Below are 27,195 nucleotides of genomic sequence, written 5' to 3' on the forward strand. Positions count from 1 at the left end.
GTGGGTTGCACCACATCATGAGAACCACAGGGTGGGTTCTAGATCAAACCCTTGGAATATAAAAGGGTTCTCGGTAGAACCCCTGGGTGGGTTCTAAATGAAACCATTGGAATATAAAAGAGTTCTCGGTAGAAACCCTGGGTGGGTTCTTGATTAAGCCCTTGGAATATAAAAGAGCTCTTGGCAGAACCCTTGGGTGGGTTCTAGAGGAAACCATTGGAATATAAAAGGCTTCTCAGTAGAACTCCTGGGTAGGTTAGATGAAACATTTGGAATATAAAGGCTTCTAAGTAGAACCCCTGGGTGGGTTCTAAATGAAACCATTGGAATATAAAAGAGTTCTCGGTAGAACCTCTGGGTGGGTTCTTGATTAAGCCCTTGGAATATGAAAGAGTTCTTGGTAGAACCCTTGGGTGGGTTCTAGAGGAAACCATTGGAATATAAAAGAGTTCTTGGTAGAACCCTTGGGTTGGTTCTAGAGGAAACCATTGGAATATAAAAGAGTTCTTGGTAGAACCTTTGGGTGGGTTCTAGATGAAACCATTGGAATATAAAAGGGTTCTCAGTAGAACCCCTGGGTGGGTTATTTATGAAACCATTGGAATACAAACAAGTTCCTTTTTGAAACCTCTTAGTGGGCTCTAGATGAAACCGTTTGAATATAAAATGGAACTTTCTGGATGGGTTTGTGTAAGCAGCTTCAGAAGGGTTCACGATGGAACCCTTACAACATTAAAAAGGATCTCTTTAGAACCTCTTATAGTGTTCTCTGTAGAACCTCCCATAGAGTGTTCTGGTAGAACCTTTCAGATGGGTTTAGGTATGAACCTTCATGTTGAGTTCTAGGTAGAACCATTTGAAAGGTATTAAAGGTTCTAACTGGAACCAAAAATGGTTCTCCGACTGAGACTAGCTGAGTAACCCTATATGGTTCTTGTTGGCACATTATTTCTAAGTGTCCACAATCAGGAGGCCTGTGTTGCTCAACACTGAACAAAGACACTAAATTCAGTTTTTCTTTTAATTCGTCACTCATGTGTATCTCAGTGCTGGTTGGACAAAATAAACCTTCAAAAAGACGTAAGTATTAACCGAGGTGAGTAAACAGCCCAGTAGAGATCTTCCGCTGTCCGTGTGTACATAAGAGATCCACTACTTTAATCCTCCAGAGTGCTAATGTGATCCGGCCTGTGTGTGTTGACCAGACAATCACACTTTATGAGGAGGCCCAGCGGGGGCGCTGACGATGACCTTGGTCGTAACGGTCAATGACACAAGCACGGGATGGGATGTGAAATGACATCGTTTTAAGCTGCACGGTGACATATGGGTTAGAGGAGAAAATGAAGGCTTGACCCTGGTCGCACGGCAAATCATAATATCCTTTATACAGAACGTACTGGTTGTCACGGTAAAACATCATTAAATGTGTTTGTCCATACAGGATATAGGATAGGATCCATAGGATTTTCTCTCCATAATACAAAGTAGAGTCATTTATTTACAGAAGAGAAAACTTGGGGTTATGTAAGAATGTCAACGCCGGTGGAAGAGAGCGACATTTTTTATTACTCAGAACCATTTGAAAAGCCCGTCAATGGAAACTGTTTGGAAAAGACCAGGCGCTTTCAAAAGGAATTCTAGGAAGGTGATTGGATGAACCAACAAACGCACGACTAAAATTGGATTTGGATTTTCGCATGATCTTGTGATATCCTGAAAATCCATCTGCTGTGTTAGAAAAGTCTCTTTCAGGCACTTTCCCCCAATGACTGACCCAGTGTGATGTATATACTACACAAATAAATACTACAACCACACGCATACAGCACAGCATGGCCAACACACTACTAAATGAAAATCCAGGTGGATCACTTACTTAAATAAACCACATTATACAAATTACATCAGCAAAAACAATTAACTGCATCCTTTTCCTTCTTATGTAAACCAATTTTAATCTCAATCTCGTTCGGTCTTGATTAATTGCCTCGCGCCGTGTGTTCATTAATTAAGAGCCTCAGCATCACTAAATGACAACCTGAGGTTGTAAACATCAGCCATCTTTGCAGATTTCTAACACATCTGGAATGTAAACACGTAATCCCGACAAACAATCTGAATTTTCTCATCAAATTGTTAAGGAGGACATAAAAGGGGATACCCCAAAAATCTTTCCTATCTAACCCAATGAAACAAAATCCTCCCAATTCGCCGTGTGCCAGTAACAATAAAGATGCAGTCGAGTTTCCAGCTCATTCAATCCAACATGGGAAACTCCTATTAAGGGTTTCCTGCCTCTGGATTCAGTGTGGCAGTCGAAACTGAAATGACTTCTCTCTCCCTCTCTTTTTCTCTCTCGCTCCCCCACTTCTTTATTAAAAGTATCTGACTTTCTAATTCTCCCAGCATTAGATTATTAGAGTAAATCTGCTCATTTGTTTTTTGTATAACACTTTTACTAAAATGTTATGTTTAAATATGCAAAAGAGGTAAAAATAAAATGATAATTTGGGGGAATTTAGGAGAAATCTATACAGCTAATAGACAAAGTCGTAAAACAGATGCCTAAATGTGTGTTTTGGATCTTTGCTGTTGATCAGTGGATGAAAAACTATGTTTTTTTTAGACTGGGGTGTCTCATCCGACACAATTTTGAGTAACCCTTTCAGTTAAGCTCTATATTATCGAACAATTTCTCTTGAGTTGGAAATATCAAGAAAATATATTTTGGAAATCCACCACATGGTCATGTTCCAAAGGGGGACAATGAGGGATATGAACAAATCCCTGTGTTTGTCGCCAGACAATTAATATTTACCCTCCAAGATGGCAAGTTTTCAGAACCTCAACTATTTTCCGCATTCCACTCATTTTCAACCCAATGTCACAGATATTATCCTCCTATATTACATTAATAATGCAGTGTCCATTGTATATATATTTTTTAATCAAACTTTGTGGCCGGGGATACAAATAAGACTGGACTTAGAGCCGTCTGCAGTCGGCTACTAGTACAAAACTAACAAATGCATTACACTTCTGAAATCCAATCTGTTCCTCCCGGTCTGCCGACTTAGCTGGGGGGGCAACGCGGAGGCTTTTTATGGGACATAAAGCCCCTCGTTGGTGGGTTGCGAGCGTGATGCATGGCTGTCACTGTAAGCTGCCACAAGAGGGAAGGGAGGAATTGAATTGGCCCTCCCGTTAATGGGCCATGTCACTGAGCGTCAAGGCTCGGGATGTGACACGTCCTAAATCTGTGTGCGTGTGTGTGTGTGTGTGTGTGTGTGTGTGTGCGTATGTGTGTGTGTGTGTGTGTGTGTGTGTGTGTGTACATAAAACCCTGGTTGACTTCAGTAGTATCCTTTAGCTCACAGCCTGAAGAGCGGAGACAGAGACAAATGCACACACACTTTTAGGCTCACACAACTATGCATGCATATACTCACTACATTACGAATGTGTGTTGACAGCGACATGGAGGTTTATGCCACAAAATAGTTTAGTTTTTTCATACTGTATATTAAATATTGCAGAAATGATTTACATCACAAGGTGGCAACCTCTGGTTCTGAAAAGTGAAGGCAATGCTGAAGCACCTTAGAATTGCATTCTTCCTAATGGCCATTAGGGGGCGACTCTTCTGGTTGCTAAAAGAACTCTATGAGATTAATTACCTCAGTAAACATTGTTAACATGAGTTTATGGTCTCAATCTGTAGTTTCAAGTATTTTACAATACAGCATGATGTTCATTTAGTAAATGGTTACATTTTGGATAAAATAGACCAATTTTCACCTGGATTCTTTTTATTTATACAAACAATGACCAAATTATAAAGTAAATATATTTTCATAATTCTTAAAATCTTAAAATTGCAGGTGAGGTTGAGCATGAAATTACACACTTGACCCTGGAGATAGTGCCTTACAAAAAAAAATTACCCTTTCAAGGTCCACTTACACGCTATTTCTGGAGCTTTCAACCGTGTCCAACTCCCTGACAACTATGAGATGTTGTTGAAAGCTCCAGAAAAAGCACACATTAAATAAAATCTGATATTTTTTAAGTGTAAGAGACGCAGGCAGTAAAGTTCAGGCCTCGGTGGCCGGGTTACAAAGTGAGCAAGTTCAAGTCACCGTCTAAATGTGTCAAGACCCAGTGGATCAGTGCTCATCACCGGGGGCTTCGGGGGTCACACCTCTCTCCACTCACCAATATTCGGGCACGCTTGCTCATGATGGGGAAGAAATGATAGGGGAGGAGGAGCGGGAGTAGAGTTACATAATGGCTAATGCCCTCCGTCCATGTGCAGTGTCCGCTGGCAGATGGTGTATTGCCCAACAGTCAAGGGCGAATGGACATATGAAGCAGGGGAGTGCTGGAGACGGGAGGAGAAACACGGGATGAGGACACCAGGCACCTCAACGGGAAGGAGGGGGACAAGGGAACGCTAAGCTGCTGCCACTGCCTCATGTCTTCTCTCGTGAGGGGGGACAGATCTACGACTTCACACGTCAGCCACTGTGGCCAGGGGTACTTTTGCAGTTTATGAAAACATTTAAATTAAAATACAAACATGCATATTTGCATTTAGGTGGAAAAAAACAACCTTGCACACAATAATCCTTCAAAGACTAGCAGCTACAATACATTGACTGCTACGTGTCTCTCATCAGCCTGAGTCAGGTGTAACAACTTCATATGAAGAGTGCATGAAAACTAGTTTGCAAGATAGCAGAGATGGTTACCTAGAAGTCTTGTTAAAATAATGCTATATGGTGTAAAATGTTAGCTGAGAGAGAAAACATTGACTGCTGCGTGTCTCTCATCAGCCTGAATCAGGTGTAACAACTTCATATGAAGAGTGTTCATGCACTAGTTCGCAAGCTAGCAGAGATGGTTAGCTAAAAGTTTGGTTAAAATAAAGATATATGGTGTAAACAATTAGCTGAGAGAGAACATTTAACTAAAGGTAATAGGCAAACTGTTCATATGACTAATGGACCAACAGGTGAAATACCAAAAAGCAATGCAACAAAGGTTTAAATAGCGGAAATAATGGATGAGAACTCACTAGCTAAAAGTAATGAATAAACAGGCTAATTAAGTAATGAATGCATAACTGAAATGATTAGCTAAAAGCATATTGGAAAAATAGCTGAAATGATTCGCTAAAAGTAATGAATAAATAGTTGAATTGACTAAAAACACTGGATAAATGGTTGAAAAGTGCAGCTTCATTCAGAGTTGTAATAAACAGTGGACAATTCAACTGTATGATAAACAAGTTGACAGTCAGAATCACTGCTTTACAGCCTCTTCCAAACACCCAGCTAACCAAACAACATGTGTCCATACTGATAAAGCAGAACAAAATACCAGCATGCTTTTGTCTAACTCTTGATCCCGCGGTAAACGGTTCAAATCCACATCTCTCTTTGGTCAGCGAGCTCCGTTCATGCAGACGGGAGACGAAGCTTAGTGCCGGAGCTATTACGACATTTCTGTCCCATCTCTGTTTACTCTGCCATGTCAATAAAAGGCCATGCAGTTGCTCGCATTTACTTTATCTTAGACAAAGAATCAGAGTTTCTACCCATAGCTCCGTCTCCAGTCTGTTATCTGCAGTGCAGCATGGGGAAGTTCATTGGTTAATGATGAACTAACAAGTCATGGGGGACTGGAGAGGGGCCGCATGTTGGATGTCTGGTCCAGCCTGGCAGGGAGCTGCCACTCTGTTCATTAGTTCAATGCAGTGCATCATGGAGGAAGAGGAACATGAGCCTGATGGCAGGAACTGATTGCTGCAGACGTCACGCCACTGACAGAGTACAGCGACATGCAACTAACACAAAGCAGAGACTCCTGCTAAGACTCTGCGGCTCATTTCTCTCAATTCTTCTTTTTTGAGTCTGCGAGCTCGCTGCAGGGGGACGTCCTTTAGGCTTATGGCATTAATGTCAAATAGACCAACTGGAAACCAATTACTATTTTCTTGTACAGCAACCTTTTTTTCAGGTTCATCCAACTAAGTTATGTATCAAATGTGGTGATTTAGCGATAGGATACGGCGCCACCACTCAGACTTGCTTCCAATTTTGCTCAGCAAATAATCCCCCTTTGACCCAATACGTTTTCCAAAAGGACTGCAAATAAGGTAAATTATGAAGTTTTGATCCCCGGAGGTTTTATATTTGTAAAACTTTCTTTGAGCCAAGAAAAGGCGGGGCCATTGTGTAGAAAAACTATTGGGCATATTCAGTTTTTGGGGATGTGCCCACTAATTAACAGCCAGACACAACCAATGATATAACCTTATTTGCTAAGATAATAAGGAGATGAGATAATAATAATTACAGCAAAACCATAAAGGCAAATACTAATAAACAAACTAATGAAGAATGAAACACAATGAAGATATAAAAATAGAAAACATGATCAAAAGAAACTTTAGAAAATGAAATAAGAATAAATAATGCATTGGGAAATAACACAAGGTTAAAAGAGTTTGCAAGATCAAAAGACAATTACATAACCGACGTCTCTGAGAGTGTATTTTGAGAAGTGGATCTGAAAAGATGGCACTGAAGTAGGGAGGCTGGGTTCTTCGGGCACGGCCGTCTACAGATGTGAGGCCGCTGACTGAAAAGGCACAATCACTGTCGGAGGGTCTCAGGATAACATCCCATACAACATGTGAGAATAAAGTAGGATCTAAATTACAAAAAAACCTGTTTTTAAAAACAAAGATAATTGTGATCTCAAGGTTCAGGATCAGTGGACAGTTTTGGTACTCCATCAAGCTGTCAGAGCTTCGTTACCATGGAGCCCACACTGTCACTAACTGCACTCCCTAATGTCATGTTTTTAACGTAGAAATGTAACGTCTCAATCCAAACTCACAGAGGTATCACAATTATACATTTTAAACATGACTAGCTCCAAATCCGAATACGATGCTACTCTACAATGCTACGCTACGATGCTACGCTACGATGTTACCCTACGATGTTATGCTACGATGCTACGCTACAATGTTACGCTACGATGCTACTCTACAATGTTACGCTACGATGCTACTCTACAGTGCTACGCTACGATGTTATGCTACGGTGCTACACTACGATGTTACGCTACGATGCTATGCTGCGATGTTACACTACGATGTTACGCTACGATGCTGCTCTACGATGTTACGCTACGATGTTACGCTACGATGCTACGCTACGATGCTACTCTACGATGCTACGCTACGATGTTATGCTGCAATGTTATGCTGCAATGTTATGCTACAATGTTATGCTACGATGTTATGATACGATGTTACGCTACAGTGCTACTCTACGATGTTACGCTACGATGTTACGCTACGATGTTACGCTACGATGTTACGCTACGATGTTATGCTACGATGCTGCTCTACGATGCTGCGCTACGATGTTACGCTACGATGTTACGCTACGATGTTACGCTACGATGTTATGTTAATTACGCTTCATCATTGGTCAACATCACTAACACAACATCGACCTGTTGTGTGTTTATGCAGTGCATTATGTGCATTATGCTCAGTGGTTTTGGATGGAGTATCCCAGATCCATTGATAATGTTTCCCCGCTGCATTTACCATGCTCATATTTCTGACACATACATACAGTAGCTTCATTACTTTTTAAATACCACCACAGCTCAGAGTGTTGGTCTGCTATAAACTCAACATCACGGCTGCTCACTGCTATCATGACCTCGAAAGTAACGCGAGATGATTATCTATTCAACATGATGCACGACCAAGCTTCAAGAAGTAAAATAAACAGCTACGTGTTGAGGCCCAAACGGCGTATGACTCAATAAGAGGCGTAAACCCGATCGCCCCTTTGTTCTAAACACTGACCAGAGGCTTCACCTGAACAACAAAGCGTGACCATTCACCCTGAAGTGTGCGTTCGTGTCTGCATGCATGTGTACGTGTGACAGATAGCGTAAGACTGACACCGTGGCTATTTCAAGTGCTGGCCTGCAGACACCGAGCTCTTTGATCGGCCGCCGCTGAGAGACGAGACCTCCGACGGGCCGAGACCCGGCGAGCTGCAGCCGAGGATATCCAAGGCTGTTCCCATCAAAGTGTGTTGGAATCAAATGAGGAAGCCCTCTGCGTTCATATCCAATGTGTGTTTACATCGTTGTAGAGGACAAGCACTCTAGATTACATATCTCCACGCTGGACTATTCACTCAGATGTGTTTTAGTTTAAAGGGTTGTATCAATCAAATGACAAAGATCTAAACATGGTATCGGGCCATGCAGCTAGATTAAGATTTTAAAGATTCCGTTTTCTGAGATATGCGTTTTCTTAGATATCTGTGATACAGTGGTGGAGCTACAATTTAAAAATCATCAGCAGCATCATCTCTTTCTAGAGAAAGTGTTTGAGTAACTCTGGATAATCCACCGAACACACAGTTTTCACTGGGATTATTTCAATATGCACAGGACAAGGTATTTAACAATGTTTAGAGCACAGTCTGTGGATTACTCGCCGTAACAAGGACATTGTTTCTGAACAGAGGTGTGGCTGGATTTATCTAAAGAGTAGTTGGGGAAATACGCTTATTTGTTCTCTTTCTGAGAGTCAGATGAGATCTCAGGTCTGATAAAGGACCAGTGACATATTGTCTTCCAGCTACTCCGGAAGAAAGTCCAGCACAATGTATCATTTGTTAATTCATAAGCTATATAACGTATTTGTTTAATCTTTGCACAGAGCCAGGTTACAGTATCTGTTTCTGCCTGCTTCTAGCTTTTATGCTAAACTAAGCTACTTGCCTCCTGGCTCTAGCATCAACAGAAATGAGAGGGAGATCTTCTCATTTAACACAAAGCAATAAAGAAAGGAAGCAAATGAGCATGATTCCCAGATTTCCTACGAGGAAATACAATTTGGGCTAGATTTTGGCAATAGCTGAGGACAAAAGACCCAGAGTCCCTTTAGAAAACTTCTCATTTTACTGCAGCAGGGTCTGACAGTCCTCAGTCCTGGTTCTGGTTCTTCCCTCCGACAGAATAATCTGATTTTATATATTTTAACGATATGGAAATAGCCAATCTTCTCCCTGGTGGTCCCTTTAACTTACGTAGGTCATATAGACCGATCAGTATTCAATAGAGACTTTGAGAATTTCCATATTGCAGGTTGTTCCTGAGACGGAAAAACCTGGATAAAACCACAACTATCTGCATGTCTAGATGCTATCTGGGATAAGTAGTTGCTTTTCCTTTGGTTGAACTGACTTTAAACCTGCCTCAATCCATCAACATGAGCTGTGAAGCAGCAACCATCCAGTGAAACAACCCAGCACACCAAAAAATAAGCAGATCCTTTACCTTCTCCTGGTATTGCCTTCTGGATGAGTCCAGAGACTGGATGAGTGCGGTTGCGTGGCCGATGAACATGGCGTAGCAGGTGGCTCCCACGATCATACTGAGCATGGTCAGCCAGATGTCCGACATGCTCTCTGGCGCTTGTCTTCCGTAGCCGATGCACAGCATGTGACTCATGGCCTTAAAGAGGGCGAAGGAGTAGAGCTCGGTCCATGAGTCGTTCTGTCGGGAGAGATGGAGGAGAAAACAAGTGAGGACAACTAAATACAAGGACGCTTTAGGAGGATAAAGTGGAACAAAGCTGGGTTATTGTGTCCTCCTCGATTAGCTACTTCTTTTTATGTTGGTACTTTTTCATGCTGCAATGATTCCGACCTCATGACCTGAGCAATCTCCACTAGACAGAACTCCAGTGCGACAGAAGTGGTGATAGAGAGAGTCATTCCTGTGTATGGCTCATTTTCGGGAAATTGTTTCAGGTTTGGTGAAGATCATCATCATCATCATCATCATCATCATCAGTGAGCAGCCTCGCCTTGTCTCGGCCAAAGCAGAAGAAGAGGAGAAAAAAACAAAAATAAGCAAGTGTAATGAGGAGCCTGTGAATCTGCCTACTCCAGTCTGCCGCTGATTGGTGCTCACACACTCAGTCAACCCTAATTCTCCCGTGTTAGATTCATTATGAAGCCCTCAACCGGCGTCGCTGAACCTCACATCCTCCCCTCAAACAGCTGTGGTCCACACACACACACACACACACACACACACACACACACACACCGAGGTTCACCGCTGTACGTGTGCTTCTTCTTCTTTTGTTCCTCTCTGAGACGAGTGGAGTCTTCAGTCACTGATTGACTGCTTGGATTTGTATCTGTTTTTTTTTTTTTTTTTTCAGGAACATTTGCATTTTATTTCAAATTTGGTTCGGTTTCTTTTGGGAGGTGAAACAGGACGTACTGGCCAGAGGCTGCCGTCAAATACAAATGTGTGTGGAGAGAGGTGAGAGGAGGAACAGCAAAGAAAGAAAATTTGATTGTGCCGCTCAATGTTTCATATCACTAACACAGAGTGGACAGAGCACCACAGAATAACAACTTCACCATCTCTATCTATCCAGGGATCTATCCTGAATGTACTGTACAATACACTGTATAACGGGAAATAAAACGTTAAGAATAGACTGCTGCTGAGTAGACATGAAATGAAGAGATGGCGATTAGCTTGTCTGTCAGTGATCTATTCTTATCTACTGTCACGTGCTGCTGTGGCAACATTACTGTAAATACACTGAACTGGAGTCCTGCGAGTGGATTTTTAATCTTCCTGGTACAGATCACAGACTGTATATTAGAAGTAGTTTTACTGGGCTGCGGTTTTGAAGTCTTGAGTTCGGCATTTGTCTTTTTGAACCAGAAGGGACACCAGAGGGTGGGGCTAAGTCAAACCTAACACTGGAAAAGACATTTCTAGGCCACCAAAACGTTAAAATGTACTTTCATGAACTGAAAACACACTGTGAAAGGGTTAAAGCTATTAAAATTATTAAAAAAAACATGTACAACTCCAAGACCAAATAACACGACCAATCAATCACAAGGTAGCCCCGCCCTAAAGCATGTTCCACTTTATGGTCTCTCTGCAGACGCTTTTCTGCTTGCTCTCGCCTCTGTTTGCATTTTTCTGCTAATACCTTCTGATATTCTTGTTTTTCTTCTGTGAAAATATTTGAGCAGCAGCTCCTGTTCACTTGAAAATCACTGGGACTTTATTTCCCTATAGATTTGGCTGGCTATTGCCCTAATTCCGCTGGTTTAAAGATACATTGCTATAGGCTACTTAGCAGCTAAGCTAAAGCTAAGGAGCAGCAAGATGCCATCCATCTTTTTATTTTTTATTTATCTTTTTGACAGTTTTAATGTTTTCTTAACTGTTTTAAATCCTGTTTTCTCTGCATTATGTTTTTATGCTTTTAATGGTTTTATGTGAAGCACTTTGAATCGCCTTGTTGTTGAAATGTGCTCTACAAATAAACTTGCCTTGCCTAAGTGGGACTATAATTTACTAAATGAACATCATTCTGGAAACTAGCGACTGAGACCATAAACTCATGTCTAGAATATTTACTGAGATGATAAATATTGTGAGAAGTAGAGTCATTTTCTCAAAGACTTCTTTTTGCAACCAGAGGAGTCGCCCCCAGCTGGCCATTAGAATGAATGCACGTTTAAAGGCCGTCCACATTGGCTTCACTTGTCAGACCTGGATGTTGCACCTGGTACAGATACAAGGTGTAACAGTTCAACTCAAGGTGCATGCTCCCAGTCCGTCTGTGTGGTCTTCGTGGAGTATTCACTGGTTTCCTGGCAGCTAGCTGTTAGCATCTGCTTCCAGTCTTCATGCTAAGCATACTGTATACAAGACTGGTGTCAATCCTCTTGTTTTCCGTCCCTATCGACGAGCAAAACCAAACGCAAAACGAGTGTATATTTATTAACGCAGGAACACGGAGACGACACAACCTGACCAGCTGGAACAGGTCAGTACGTGTTTGAGTTGGAAATAATATCTGATTAAAACAGACAGTGTACAGCTGTCTCTTCCTATTGAAAATGACATCCCTCATGGTAACACAATGAACTCATTCTACAGTGATACCACCCTGTGAGAGGGGGGCAGAGGAAGCAAATGAAATCAGCTCTGGTGTGCATTTTATTCGCCATCGATCTTTATTGAGCAGTGTGGATGAGGGATAATTTTACATAATACATTTAGGCAGAAACACATCTATGATGATCTATGATACATGACGGGGTAAGTCGGGAAGAGTGAGTGTATGTGCTAACACGTCCTGAATCTGTGTGCGTGTGTGTGTGTGTGTGTGTGTGTGTGTGTGTGTGTGTGTGAGAGCTTCTCTTCGACATGGGTGCAGTCCCTCCCCGACGGTTTGAAAACAGACACTGCTTTAAAAGGACTGACATTTAGATCACACTGACATTTAGGATTTTAATATGTAAACTGCCACAAAAGACCTTGTTAGCAATGCTAGTATTCATTATTCAGAACCAGCGCGTTGGTGTTTGTATTCATTATTTAAAACCAAATGAGTGTACGGGAAGCTGCAAGATGGTTTAGTGTCTGAAGGAAGTATACTTAATGAGGAACGCTGACGTTAAAAGAAAAGAGTATTTCTCTTGACTGGAGTACTCGTGCATGAAGTTAAGTTGGATTGTGTGTTAATGTGGAGTTAATGGACTAATGAGTACATTTTCATGGCTTTGTAAGGTGGCTGTGTTGAATTCACACAAGTTTGAATTCATAAATTGAACTGGAACATTTCCGGTTGATGGGCGTCTCTCTCAGCTGACTTCTTTAATTGAATTCATCAGATGTGAGATGGATTCTGGAATGTAATTGATTTGCGAGAGAAATTGGACTCAGTGGGTCATAGATAGCGTTGCTGCTCAATAAGCTGTTGTTGTTGGGTTTGAGTTCATGAGCTTTAATAGTTTAATATCTTTGACGTGCTTGAGGAACAACTTCCAACCAATAAATAGATGAGATCAAATGAGCATGGCTATATTTCATGCCTGTGCAATCAAATTATTCATCATTTTACCGTTATATAAAAAGGTTACGTCAGCTAAAGAGAAGGGAGTCTGTATTATTTGGGAGAACATGAGGGGCTAGTTTTTAGCTTTCCAGATTGTTTTGAGCTCTTATTAAATATTAAGCTTCTTTTAATGTTGTTAACTTCTCCCCCGGATAAATCACAAGCAAGTCTCAAGTCTTTGCTTCTTTTGCAAGTCTTTTTTTTCTCCAAAAGTCATCACATTTGTGACTCAAGTCCATGTCATGTGACCCCACACCTCTGTTCCCCCTCTGCAAACCCAAAATACAAAGATTCAATGAGATGTGTTACTCTGTATATTGTCATCTTACTTGTTATATTGGCCTTACTACATAAAAAGTGAAAAATGTTCAGCTGTTTTTATAGCTGACTACATTTTGCCAGCTTGACATCTGTTCGTTCCTTCTTTTTTTTTTTTTAAAGAGTTCCTAGCTTCATCCTCCTCCCTGAGGTATTCAACCTTGGCAGAGCTGCAATACAGAGCACCGCAGCTTTCATTCTTTTGCTTACAGCAAATCAGAAAATTCAGCCATGCAAGCGGAACCTTTTTGAGGATAAGGTGTGCCGGGGGAGACAAGTTGCAGGAGCACCACTGGAACTAATCTAAGTTCACGAGGAGGGACGCGTTTGCAGGTTCGGTCTTTATAGGTCCTCTGAAGCAGGGGCCCCTTACAGGGATGAGCATCATCCAAGGAGCCCCTCTTCATCATTACACCGATGAAGCATCTGCTTACTAGCATTTATACGAGATGCCATTGGAACTATTTGTTTTCTAAAGCTTGAACACCTTAAGGAACTCTTTCATAGTGATAAACATCATATCAATACCGCTTGTATATATTTTTTGCAGTGTTTTTTTCTTCCAAGTGATTGATCTTGAAAGTGTTCAGAAAATCAACAGTAGCAAGACTGGTGTCGCGCCAATAAATCTGGATGTAAAATCACTCATCCTACTTAAAGATAATGAATTCATTACTTTGAGTTAGTCGTATCAGACGTTATATTGGCCCAAAGCCAACGTGGATAAGAGTAATGAACACAATATGCTTCTTTTATGGGCTCAAGTGGCCCCCATCTGTGGATAAGCACTTTTTAATGATACAGCCCAATTTTATGATTCATAGCAATTTATTCCGCGGAGTGCCCCACTTTGAGAACCCCTTCTCTAAAGGACCCACCTTCGCTTTTGGCCGTGCCCTTCACGGGATCCAGCCTCTGGATTGAGACACAGCTGTAGATTTCAGACTGCTGTTGGTGTGCAACCATGTGCATCCAGAGAATGTGTCTCGTTGATGATGCAAGCTGTGGCCATATGACTCCGGCCCAAACGATCTGTGCTGCTATGATCACGACGAACCGTAAATAAGAGGAAAAAAAAATAAATCTATACTGCTTTTAGACTTGACAACGTTGGAAAAAGCCAGACTGACGGGCCGACATTGCTTTTTTTGAGCCACTCTAGCCTGTCGGTCGTTCCACCCTTTGGTCCAGATGGAAATCTAAACAACTATTGATGGTTTTCCAATAAATATTTAAAGACACATTTTTTTTTGAAACCTGCAAAAATCAGCCTAATCGACTAAGAAGGTGAACGTGGTAAACATTGTACATGCATCCGCATGTTAGCATTGTCATTGTGAGCATGCTTTCCCTACGCCCAGCCCATATATTATACATATAAAGATGGACGACATGTCCCCACTTCCTCCTGCAATGGAAAAGTGAAGCCAAAATATTGCAATTACCGGAGCTCCCATCTTGCTTTTTGCAACCAGAGTGTGTGCAGTATTTGTATTGACTGAAGAACTTTAGTTTGGATCAATTCCCATCAGCTATAGGTAGAGGTGACAGGGTTTACTACCTATAGTGCAGCCAACCACCAGGATATTACATCTTCACGATATAGACAACTATAGACAACAAATTGATGATTTTTTATCCTGTATTTCAATAAAAAACCTAAACTCACATCACTGCTTAGCTGAATATGACGTAGAGATAGGGCCGGTTTCACTGAGACAACTTGCCCCACAAACAGCTCCAATGACTGAGCAGCAACCTTCTGTTGTTGTTGTTACACACGGCTTTAACGTAACCAGTCGCTTATTCAAGAAAGTCAACCGTCTCCAAACTTTACCTGATTTCACTTCAAATGCATGCTAACAGAACACACATACATGACTCAACCTGTTCCATGTCTCAAACAACCTGCGACTACCTTTACAAAAAGGATCCATCCAATTTCCACATGCCACTCACTTGTATTGCCTCTCTCTTCTCAATCGCTCCCAGTACAGCAACGCTCACCTTAAATGTTCGTCTCTGATAAATGTATTTAAAAAAATTAATGTTGTTGTGTTGTGAGATCTGTTAAACTTTATCGTGCATGAACCAAATCAGTACTAAAGAAGCTGTTGGATCATAAACAAGCAGTCGCTCAACTCGCACACACCGACACCTCCACACAGTAACTGTCCATTATTCTGATGCCAGCTGACAGGCCTGTGCCAGTTAGATCACTTCAGTAATTGAAGGAATGGGGGATGTCCTTATTAACTGTCACAGCAGGAGGATTCCTTGACATGTATCTCTGCATGTGTGCGGGTACACGGTGCACATGCAGAGGTAGTAACTCTCTTGCAATTCAAGCAACCCTTCCTCTACAGTAAAATATCCCTCAGCAGCCGAAAATATTACATACAGACACAGAGCCCAGACTAGGAGAGAAAGAGAGAGGCTTTATTCTAATGCCACTGATCCATGAGCCAATCGGGATGAGGCAGATGGGACAAACCCACCTGCCATCAACCTAACACAGAGCCACTTTAAAAAACAGGCCATGATGACCTGGTATCGTGTGATCACTGCGTCGCATGGAGCCTGCTCGTTGGGCTGCTAAACAACGCCATTGTCTGGTGGCTGCACATCTTTTACAAGTCACAGATTTTGTTTTTGATGTTTTGAGGCGGAGTTGAATGCATTGCAGGAAGGAAAACAGTTGGAAGGAGGCTGTTTTATCATGTCACGTACACACAAAGACGGGGAGACGTATTTATGTGAAAGCAGGTGTGCTAGTGCACATGAGAGAGCTCTGAGCAAGTGAATGACGCATGTGTTGTTCCTCTCTGACTGTATTACAGCCTAAGTGCCTGGATGGGTCCAGTAAATGTGCAGCGCGGGCAGAAGGGAAGCGCAAGGATGAGTATCATTTAACGCTGCGTCTCTCATTCAAAGGCCCTCTGAGGAGGAGCCTCTGATGACCTTGATTACTCTGAGACGGAGAGCAGCACGGCGGGCGGGCCGCGCCCACACGGACGCTCGCTGGCATTGTGGCAAATCGCTCGGAAAAATGGCACACGGACTTAAGCGGCGCGCATCTCTCTGAGGCGTCGACGGGGAAGCTGCGTGAACGCGCGGCGATCTGGAAGAGAGGGAGGAAAGTAGAGAGGCCTGACAGCTTCCAGAATAATCTTCTCTTCATTCCCTTTGGGGATAATTAACATAATACACAACAATGTTGTGATGCGATATAGAAGCTCGGCTGTTCTCTGAGATTGGAAAAGAAATCGACACAAAATGCATATTTGAGTTGGAATTACATTTTTAGTCAGAAGTGACACACAGTTGGACTCCGTGTGTGTGTGTGTGTGTGTGTGTGTGTGTGTGTGTGTGTGTGTGTGTTTGGTGGGTTAGAGTGAGAAAAAAGGATGGCCGGAGATGAAACAAGAGATGGAGCGATAGAGAAGCAAGTGATGTCCCCTTGGGTCAATGGGTGTGAGATCCATCTGTTCCTGGAGATCACACACACACACACACACACACACACACACACACACACACACACACACACACAAGTACATAAGGTTTTCGAGGGCTGAAAGTCACAAACCTCTGTGCCAAAACTAGAAGGTTGAACATAAGAAGCATTTCGTAGAGAGCCTTCGACAGACTGCTCCAGAAACAGCCGTGCACGACATACGCACGAGGAAGGAATTATTCAGTACGACTTTACTTACCCTCGACACTACAGTTATGTGATGTTCAATCCAAGAAATAGAATAAAGTACCTCGCAAGCTGGTCAACGTCAAAGTCAGTCAACCAGGCCTGAGTTTGGTTCCGTCACAGTGGAGGGCTAGTGTATAGTTTAAGGCAGACGATGTTAGAGTCAATCCACTGACTGTGGACATATTGGACGTAGTGAAGCCTAAAATTCAGCATTTTGCCGTCGCCATCTTGTTTTTTGGCAAGTGGAGCAAAGTAAAACCTTTTTTAGTCAAATAAAATGGTTACAATACACTTTTCATGGACTGGAAACATTGTTAAAGGGTTCAGGTTTTAAGAAGAAACCACTGACTAGACAAAGCCGTGGTAGCAACCTGTCAATCAAAAGGTAGCCACACCCTAAAGCATACCCTGCTTTATGGTCGATTTGACTCTAAATGGGATCATAATGTACTAAATGAACATCATGCTGCTTTGAAGCAGACTTTAAACAAGCGATTGAGACCATAAACTCATGTTTACAATGTTTACTGGGGTAATAAATCAAAAGAGAAGTAGAGTCATTCTCTCAGTCGCCCCCTGCTGGCCATTAGACAGAATGCAAGTTTGAGGCACTTCAGGTTTAGCTCTACTTTTTTCAGAAACGGTTGCTGCCAGTGTCAAACGAGAAATAGTGTAATTCCCCTTAAGTATTTCTCCTCAGCCTTCACCAATCACTTAACTCTTTCCCGCTCCAGTCAAACTGTCCTCTCGAACTCCCACTTATCCTGGAAGTGCAATTCTCTAAAGTTACTCCCAAAGCATTTCTTCAGTACATAGTACACCCTATATATATATATATATATATATATATAATGTAAGTTCGTCACAGCCCTTCATTAAATCCATCATCTGACCTACATGCAATCAAAGCCTGAATATTCTTCATCCGGAATATTATAAATATCTTAATTTGTTGGTCTCTCCCGGTTTCACTACTAACGGATCTACCACATGGATCCCAGGCAATGTGTTAAGTAGTATATAAGTTAAAAGAAGAAGGAACAAAAGGTGTGAAAAAGGCATGTATTGAGCAAAGGGCAACCAGGCAGATGTGTTTCTAACAGCTCACATCCCCTGACTTCTCCAGGCCTCTGGCTCTGTCAGTCAGCAACTCTCAGCCAGTTATCTCTAACAGGGAGGGACGCGTCAGAAAGGATGGAAGGGATTAAGCCCCAAATGATGAATACCCAGGTATATATATAACAGGTGAAGTATGATGTAACGGTACAGCCATAACAAAAACATCTTCGCTTTAATAGTGTTGTAACAAGCACATAAAAACAGTTTTGTGGTCAACTCTAGCTTTCAGTATTTGTCGAGGCAGTATTAGAGAGGTCTTGATTCACCTGCATGGTGGTTTGGAAGATGTAGTTTGTCGTACTTTTGTATTTTATTGATTGATTGTGGATGTTTTTTCTAGTTCTAAAGCTTGAGATTGGATTTAAAGAGACTCTTATGGTTCAAGAGGTCGGATCAAGTGACGCTGATTAAAGGTTTAGAGTTCCGAAAACAACATGCTTTTAATAATGATGTTCATTAATGATCTGGTCTCATTCTTTATCATGCAGCTTGAGTGCTTTTTTGTGTGTTTTTTCGTTCACGTCGGCATTAATTTGGCCCGTCTTTCAGCAGATGGCTAGAAGCTACCTGCCAGTTAGGATGAGGGAAGGACATCTAAGAGGAGACGTGAATAAGAAAGAGAGAGAGAAGACATTGGCTAAAGAACAAACCACATGAAGTGCTGTCTGAACGGAGTGAAAACAGGCTCTGTTTTTATCCCTCACTCCTGCTTTCTGTACACACTGGCATGTCTCCTGGGTTTAACTAGAGAGGGTTTAATTGAGGCCGGTCCTGTGTGTGTCTGTGTGTGTGTGTGTGTGTGTGTGTGTGTGTGCATGTGTGCAGACTCAACCTTAAATAAATCCCATTTCCCCATCTGCCTGCAAATAACACACTTCTGTGCCTTATGTTGAACGCTTTGGTTTTGCAGCGATTGCTCTTGTGTGACTTGTGCGCCAAAAACATATACGCCACATTTTTGCTTACCACCATCTTGTTGAGGGAGACCCAGCAGTCAGACGGAAAGTCCTGCAGCATGGGAACGAGGAACTGGAGACAGCCATCCCAGTGACACAGCAGCAGCATCATCCCAATCAGGTTGAATATTCGCATCACAGCACTGGCCAGGTCATAGGTCATGTGGAAGATCTGTCAGGAGGAGAAGAGACGGGCGGAGAGAGGGTTATCAAAAGTGGAGCGGAGGGAAAGACAGAGATAGATGTGTGAGGGGAAGGAAAACATGTTTCCACAGATCGAGGTAAAATCGAGGTTTGGCTAACATCCTACTCTTAAAGCAGTATTCATTGATTTATTGGTCCTTTTACTCATGTAGGTCATACAGAGGCATCACTGAGACTGTTTCCTAACCAGATACAAGTTCCTCTCGTAACTTTGAGTAAAACAACAGCCTGGACCTTTTAATGTGTCTGTACTTATTGTATATAACCAGAAGTAAAACCTATTGAGACGATGTCACTACTAATCAGGAACAAAAGGTGGACGTGCTGCATATCATTCCTCCTCAATCTTAGTCAAATATTAGTGTCATGCTGAGGGTCCACATTATAACCAGCTGGGTAAATTGGACAAGACGAAGAGTGATGATCGATGAAACCTCGACAGACGCTGATGAGGCTTTGATCAGCTGCCTGGGGTCGGCCTCTCCCTGCTGTTTTTTTTTTTTTTTTAGATTCCCTCCCCTCAGGTGAGGAGGCTGGTTTGTGTGGAGCTGGCGTTGTGGTCGCAGCGTTGTTAAACACCACTCAGTGTGGCTCTCCCTGGCCACCGGCCAGGCCTTGTTACCGCTTTGTGTGTCTGCGCGTGCGGGTAGGTTTACATCAATGTGTGGGCTCCGCTGTTAAAAACCTTGCTTAGCTGGGCCAACGGGAAGCCTCGCGAAATAAATCGTAAGCAAAAGCATCCCCCTCCCTCAACCCCCCCCCCCCCCCCAACTAGGGGACAGAGAATGAGGGATGTAGGCCAGTTGGTGGATGCATGTCTGCAACGTATATAATACATATTCATGCATGATGGAAAGCTTTGCTTTATGGGCCACTTTGCTGATTTCTGACATCCAAAACAAAGGCTCATTTCTCACTTGAGACCAGAGAATGGACTCATCCCGTCACCTCGCTGCCCTAAACCCTCACTCAGCTCACTTGAATCTCAAAACCAGCATCCTCTACAAAAACTCTCCTCGGGGTGCAGATGTCTCTTGTTAGTCACAGTGGCAACACAAGAAAGAAAACCTTTTCTAACAGATTTCCTCCATCCACACAGACCAAACAAACAGATATAACTCCACAAAACTCCGTGTTTGGCCTTGTTCCCCAAATCCCATTAATTTCTTCCATTTTAAATGCTCATAACACTTTAGTATTGTGCATATTAGCTGTCTGTGCACACACCTCCTCCTTGTCCTCCACCTCCATCTAGAAGATCTATCAGCATCAAGGTGTTGTTTCTACTTGGTGGATATGCAAATATCCATCAAATATATGTAAAATGTCTTCTTCTTTTTTCCCCACTCGTCTGCATATTTTAAGTTTCCCCTTCCCCTTTGTGAATTAGCTGCAGATACCAAATGCCAAAGACCCAACTTTCACTACTTTTTCCTCTCCTATAATGGCTAATAGCCTTCGCTAATTTGTCTGCAGGTGAAAGGGGAGCTGTGGGGGCCCTGCCCTGTGATTGGGAAGCATTCCCATTATGATTAATGAGGCTCCAGGACTAATGTTCCCCCCTGACACCCGAACAGCACCTGGCCATGTGTCACTGTCACGCCACAAACTGGGTCGAGGCGCGTTACTGTGACCACGAACTCGCGGCCTGAGGAACGCAGATAAAAGTCCCGTCTGGGGCACATCGGTCGGCCCGGACGATTCAGATGACAACGTTTAGAGAAAACTGTTGTATGCCGATGAATATTACTCCCACTGGCAATCTCGCTGCCACCCATTCACCGTCATTGTCTGCAGCTCATGAAAAAGGCATCGTCTCGAGTGCGTGGCAGCAAGTGGAGAGCCTTGATACAAGCTTCCTGCCTCAGGAAATTGCTCTGGGTATTCCAGACAACGCTTATCTCTGCTTCCACACACACACACACACACACACACACACACACACACACACAAGGTCTATTCAAAGATCACGTCAAAAATACACAACCATCTCTCTTTCTTCTTCTTTTTCTTTGATTACGAGCACTGTGGTGGACTCAGTTGGAGCAAAAACGGTGAAATCATCACAACTCTGGGATGATCTTTTGGGAAAACCCCGCCACACAGCAGCAAGCTGAGCCGAGCCGAGCCGAGCCGAGGGGGGAAACCCAGCCAGCCACGTTTTGGATGGAGCAGAGCTCGGCTGGACTAAGCTGCTGGAGGCTGAGGCGAAGGCAAAGCAGCATTCAGTTGTGACTGTTTGAGTCAGTAATTAGGTTTCTCCCGCAGCTCAAATCAACTCTGTAATCACAAGAGAAGTGCTTATTTATTTTTCGGGCGTGAGCGAGCCCACACTTTGGATTCATGGATGCTTGGTTAATCCAAATATGGATTTTCCCTTTATATGCAAAAGCGCATAGTAGGCAGGCCTTAATTGTGTTTATATATGAGAAATGGCCACTTCCTGATGTGTAATGTGCGGTTGAAATGTCACATTAAAATAATAATGGAGATTAGAAAAAGAATACGAAAAGGTAGCTTTTGCTATGGGAACAAAGAAAAGGCAATTAGTGTCTCCGGTCGTTGTGTTGCTTCCTCGGAAAATCCCTCTTCGCTTTCTCACTAATAAGCACAAATTAATATTTTATGAATTCTTAACTACATCAGCACACTAGCTGCCATCCAGCTATCAGGCTTATTGCTTTACAACCTGGTGAAACCTCAGTTTCTGTGTCAGGGAGTAATCATAGAGCTTTGTTTTCATGTACAAACAGAATTACTTGCATGCCGACATAAACCCACTGCACTGGAATCCAATATTGTGTTATTAATTAGAGCGCAGTCAGACTGTTTTTATGTTGTTGTTTTTTTAAATCAGCAAAAAATTCAAAGTGGCAGAAAAAGACTTCATAACATCCAAACTGCAGCTTCCTTCTATACAGGACCATCGGTGATGATCAATACCTCTCTGGTGCCTTTGATCTGAGGCAGATTAAACTTAAAATTCATAAAAAACTTGATGATCCTGCGTCTGTCTGCGAGGTGATGAAGGATGTTTCACGATGTAAGCATAACTGCTGAAGAGAAGTTAGGAACGCTGCCTGCCAGGCTAACAGACATCATCTGTTTGGTCGATGCCAAAACTTATATTTAGTTTTATTAATCCGATAACGATGTTTAGCCGGACACTTTTTAAATGCTTTAAACACATTTAACAACGATCTTCATACGGTTCCCTGAAAACTGTTATTTTTTTCTTCTTCTTTTTAACAAAGTGGCACATTTCACAGTTGACTAAATCAATCGATATTATTGGTTGATACTGGCTGATGAGGTAGATACCGGTATTGGCTCATGTATGATATGCAAAATGTTATACAAATAGACTTAGCAGTACATAAATGTTTTAAAAAGTAGATTTATTTTGTATATTTCTGTATATATATATAAAATGGTATTAATAACATTTGACATAGCATCACTAATATTGACTGTTTATAGAATATCCATGTATCGTCCCACATCCTTCAGGTTACAGATGGGCACTTTAGCAGTTTGCTGAGATTAGCGTGACCACGACCATTTCCTAAATATAGCTCCTAATCAACATCAGTGGTGCCATGTTGTGTTCTCCCCTCGTGTCCGTGTTTCTTTCCCGAGGCCACTACCACATGCTTATGCCATTTTTATTAGCATAGTGTTGCAGGCCCGTATGCTCACTGTATATTTAAAAGGAGGAGATGTCATGAATGTTGAATCTCTGCCTACCTCCTCCCATTGGTGGATGTACCGGATGAGCCTGGACAGCCTCAGCAGCCGCAGCAGACTGAGGATCTTGGTGAAGCGGACGATGCGGAGCGCCCGGGCCGTCTTGTACATCTCCGAGTCCATCCCTCTCTCCACGATGAGGAAGATATAATCCACAGGTATGGACGAGACGAAGTCCACCACGAACCAGCTCTGCAGGTACTTCTTCTTAATCTTCTTGGGGTCGAGGATGATCTCGGTGTTGTCCTCGAACACGATGCCGGTCCGGAAGTTCAGCACCAGGTCCATGAGGAAGAAGGTGTCGGACACCACGTTGAAGATGATCCAGGGCGTGGTGGTCTCGTCCTTGAAGAAGGTGATGCCCACGGGGATGATGATCAGGTTGCCCACCATGAACATCAGCATGGTGAAGTCCCAGTAGAACCTAAAGCAGGGGGGGAGATGGTTAAAGACGGAGAAACAGTCCAACGTCTTTTCTCACTGAGTGTGCTGAATCGTCTCCTCTGGCGATGTAACCCAAACCATCGGACTCAGGACAAGGTCAAACCAAGGACGAGCAGAGAGACAGGAATATAACAGGAAATACAAGCCGGGTGCAGTTTATTTCAACTCAAAGACCAGCAGACATCTATAACAGTAATGCTACTGATGCCACTGTGTCCCATGTTCAAATAACCGCTCCTCAATGATCAATCCACAAAACCCACCTGTGTTTTTTTTTATTTTAATCAGTGCATTACGAGAGCGAAGAGTTTGACTTTGGAGCCGAGGCGATGAGTCCATCAGCTGAAAATGTATTCGCAACTATTTGGACGATCGGTCACTCTTTAGGCAATTTCTCAAATGGCCAAATATACTCCAGCGTTTCCAATGGGAGGATTTGCTGCTCTTCTTTATCTTCTGTGATCTTAACCCGACTATGTTTGACCTGCTGGTCAGACACATCATCACGTTCAGAGCAGTCACTGTGGGCTTTAGGATAGTGATTTTCTTTTTAGAGACCAATTGATCAATTCAGAAAATCATTGGCAGATTAGAATGTGCTTTTGTCAGGAACCCTGAGTTAACACTTCTGTCTGATCAGCTGAAAGAAGGTGAGAGCCTGCTAAGCGAAGGGAGGAACCGACTGAAGAGTGTTGCTGAGTCATGAATGTTCCCTCACACAATTCCAGACAAAAACCACTGATTCAGCATTTTATGAAATCACAGTTTGATTGCAAAACCTGAGTCAGAGCCAGGTGACGGCTCAGATAGTTGGCTTTATCTTCAGACGTCTGCCGTTTTACAGTTAAAGGGAACTGGAGGAGCTGTCCTTGGTGCTGAAACAGGTGCGCATTCCAACGCAGGGAATTTCCCATCAAGTTTATCTTCAAGACGTAACTCATTAAAGACAGACTTTTGCTTTTTACAATGATATATCGCAGATACGTTACTATGTTAGTCTTCATCTGTCCCTTAAATTGGGGAATATGCACAGCTGAGATAGGCAAATGTCTCATATTGAGAACATTTTCATCTATCAATAATTCATTATCACGATGGATCAAATCCTCCCCCTAAGTTTTAAGGTTTAAAATGTTACGCTCAATAGAAATACAGTATAGACATAAATATTAGTTGGATATTGTTTTGTTTATTTCACCTTGGCTGACATCAAACCTGAATATTCTCTGATTTCTTTCAGTCTTTTCTCATATAAGGTTTGATGTGGATAATGAGTACCAGGCAGTAATTAAACAGCTCATAGACTGCCATGCCAGTCACTCTAAAGAGCACTGCTAATGGACCTAACTCCATTTGACCCATACCTGAAGTCGCTGTATGGGTGGATAATCCAATTACCCGCTGACTTTACGCGCTCTTGCTCTTTCTCCACTGCCTTCTGGCTGCCAAACATGCGCAGGGAGAACTTGTTCACTCCGGGCTGAAGCATGGAACTAAACTGCCGCTGCATGTATGTCAGATTCCCCCTGGAGTCTCCATCATCCGGCACTATCAGAGAGCCATCCTCAGCTTTGGGGAATGTGACAGAATTCCTTGAGTGCTGACTGGGAGTCTGTCCTTTACCAGCCGGGGCGTTGGAGAAGGAAACTCTGGAGTCCTTCTTCTCCATGGCGGTCTTGACCTCGGTCCCCGGCCCCTGTGCCAGGGACCCCGCTGAAGTGATGGAGCCGTCCATGCTTGCAGCCTGCACCTGCCTGTCCTCAGCAGCCACTACTCCATCCGCCTGCTTCTCCTGCCTTGAGATGAGAGAGGAGAGGCTCCCTGAGCTGGTCGGGTCCCTTCTACAATCTCCGTTTTTGTTGCATATCATACCGGTGGCTCCCTCTGCTATGCCTGCGTCCCGTCCAGCAGCAGCAGCAGCAGCATCCCTCCGGCACAACAGAGCAGAGGCTGCGCTGCCACTGGCGCCGACAGGTGCGGAGTCCTCGTCTCGCAGGAGCCACAGCTCGTGGCTGTTGGAGTTTTTGCGCGCAATGGACGCGGCTCCGCCTCCGGGCGTGGGTTTCTTCATCTTGGTCCCTCCGCCGCTCCCATGGTCCTCGCGTCCAGTGGTGACTTGACGGGGTCGGGGCTGCTGGAATCTGGACTCCTCCTCGCCGTCCTCCGCCTCGTCCATCACAGCCAGAAGGAAGACAAGACGGACAGACGGGCGGACACTCCCCGCACCTTCAACCTGGCGCGACTGGGCGGCGGCGGGGGAAGAAGTGCGAGGAGTTCAAAGCAGCAACAGCCTTCTGCTTTACGCACACACGCGCGCGCGCGCACACACACACACACACACACACACACACACACACACACTAACTGCAGCCATAGCAACGCCAACGGTGCGCTGTCGTGTGTGTCTGTGCGTCCGTGTGTGTGTGTGTGTGTGTGTGTGTGTGTGTGTGTGTGTGTGTGTGTGTGCAAGAGAGAGTCTTTGGGCCGCAACTACATTATAATGAAGAAACAATTTAAAACAAATTAAAAAAAGAACCTGACACTGGAATTATACACTTTATTTATATAATAAGTAAACACAGATGTTTATTATATACATTCATAAACTCACCTGATAGGAGCGAGGACAAGCGGGACAAAGGTGACACGTGAAGGTCACAAGAAACCAGTAAGTTCTCCATCCTCCGTCATCCGCAGTGGCTCTCAGGTAGAACAATCAGCCAATAACCTCTCCTGCCAGGGTCAGGTGATCCTCAGGCTTTCCCCGCCAGAGAGGGTTCGTATCGACAGCGTCTGCCTGTTGCTTGAGCTGGATCGGCCGACAATGCGTTCTGGAGACCTCCATTGTCGGTTAAAGGGCTCCGCCTGGTGGAGAGATACACACACTGCACTCAAGCCTACTGAGAAATACGCCTTTTTCTATAGCCGTTACAAAGCGTGATGCTTTTGGGAGAACCCCCAACTATTGGCCCTAACTCCACAAATCCCAAATATGCAATATTATTTTACTTTATCTGTATAACTTACCATTCTGCTGCAGATCAACACATCCCAATGGGGCAAACATTTGGCTTTCATAAACCCAGTGGCGGGCCGTCAGGGCCTTTTAAGCCTAAACAGAATCAAAGTTATAGCTATTTTTTATTTTTATAATTAAAAGTTATAGCTAATTTATAATGTAATTGTTTTTCACAAATACACTACATGTATTGTAATTATTTTTCCCTATTAGCTTATTTTCTGCAGTCTATTTTCTCGTCTGAAGGCCTAGGTCCGAAATGCACGGCCCGCCACTGCATGAACCAAGATAAATCTACTTCTAAACCCTCCTTTACACTGCGAGGACACTCACAATTTAACAGGACATATCCACAGTTCTATTGATAAAAACATGCTTTCTATTGGCTGTTATTGACAGTCAAAAATCATGCAACAGTCTATGAATGAAGCTGATATACACTGATACTCAACCTCAGACAATTCAGATCATAGACAATAAGGTCAGGCTTTAGATTTCTCCTTATCTTATTGTAGTAACTATGCTTTTGTGATAGTTATCCATTGATACACTGACATGTTTGCAGGACAGTAAATCCCACAAACAAATAATGATTATTATCCCCTTCTACACAGAGCGTCTTGACCCGCTATTCTATGTCACCTTTCAAATCGAGAAGAAGTCGAGAAAGTAATCAAACATG

The 27,195-nt window shown here is 43.1% G+C and overlaps 1 protein-coding gene across 1 annotated transcript in view; it reads right to left on the reverse strand.

The window, feature by feature from the left end:
- hcn2b (hyperpolarization activated cyclic nucleotide-gated potassium channel 2b) overlaps positions 1-25,670 on the reverse strand; it is a gene marked incomplete at both ends in the record, with an annotated part of 39,956 nt that extends 14,286 nt beyond the window's left edge. The window contains 4 exons of the mRNA XM_079220673.1: positions 9,391-9,609; positions 19,110-19,271; positions 23,051-23,474; positions 24,859-25,670. Coding sequence (XP_079076799.1) covers positions 9,391-9,609; positions 19,110-19,271; positions 23,051-23,474; positions 24,859-25,670 — 1,617 coding nt within the window. The remainder of the gene's footprint in view (positions 1-9,390; positions 9,610-19,109; positions 19,272-23,050; positions 23,475-24,858) is intronic.
- Positions 25,671-27,195: the final 1,525 nt, after the last annotated feature.

This window comes from Taurulus bubalis (assembly GCF_910589615.1).
Source record: "Taurulus bubalis genome assembly, chromosome: 7".
In the NCBI taxonomy this organism is placed as follows: domain Eukaryota; kingdom Metazoa; phylum Chordata; class Actinopteri; order Perciformes; family Cottidae; genus Taurulus; species Taurulus bubalis.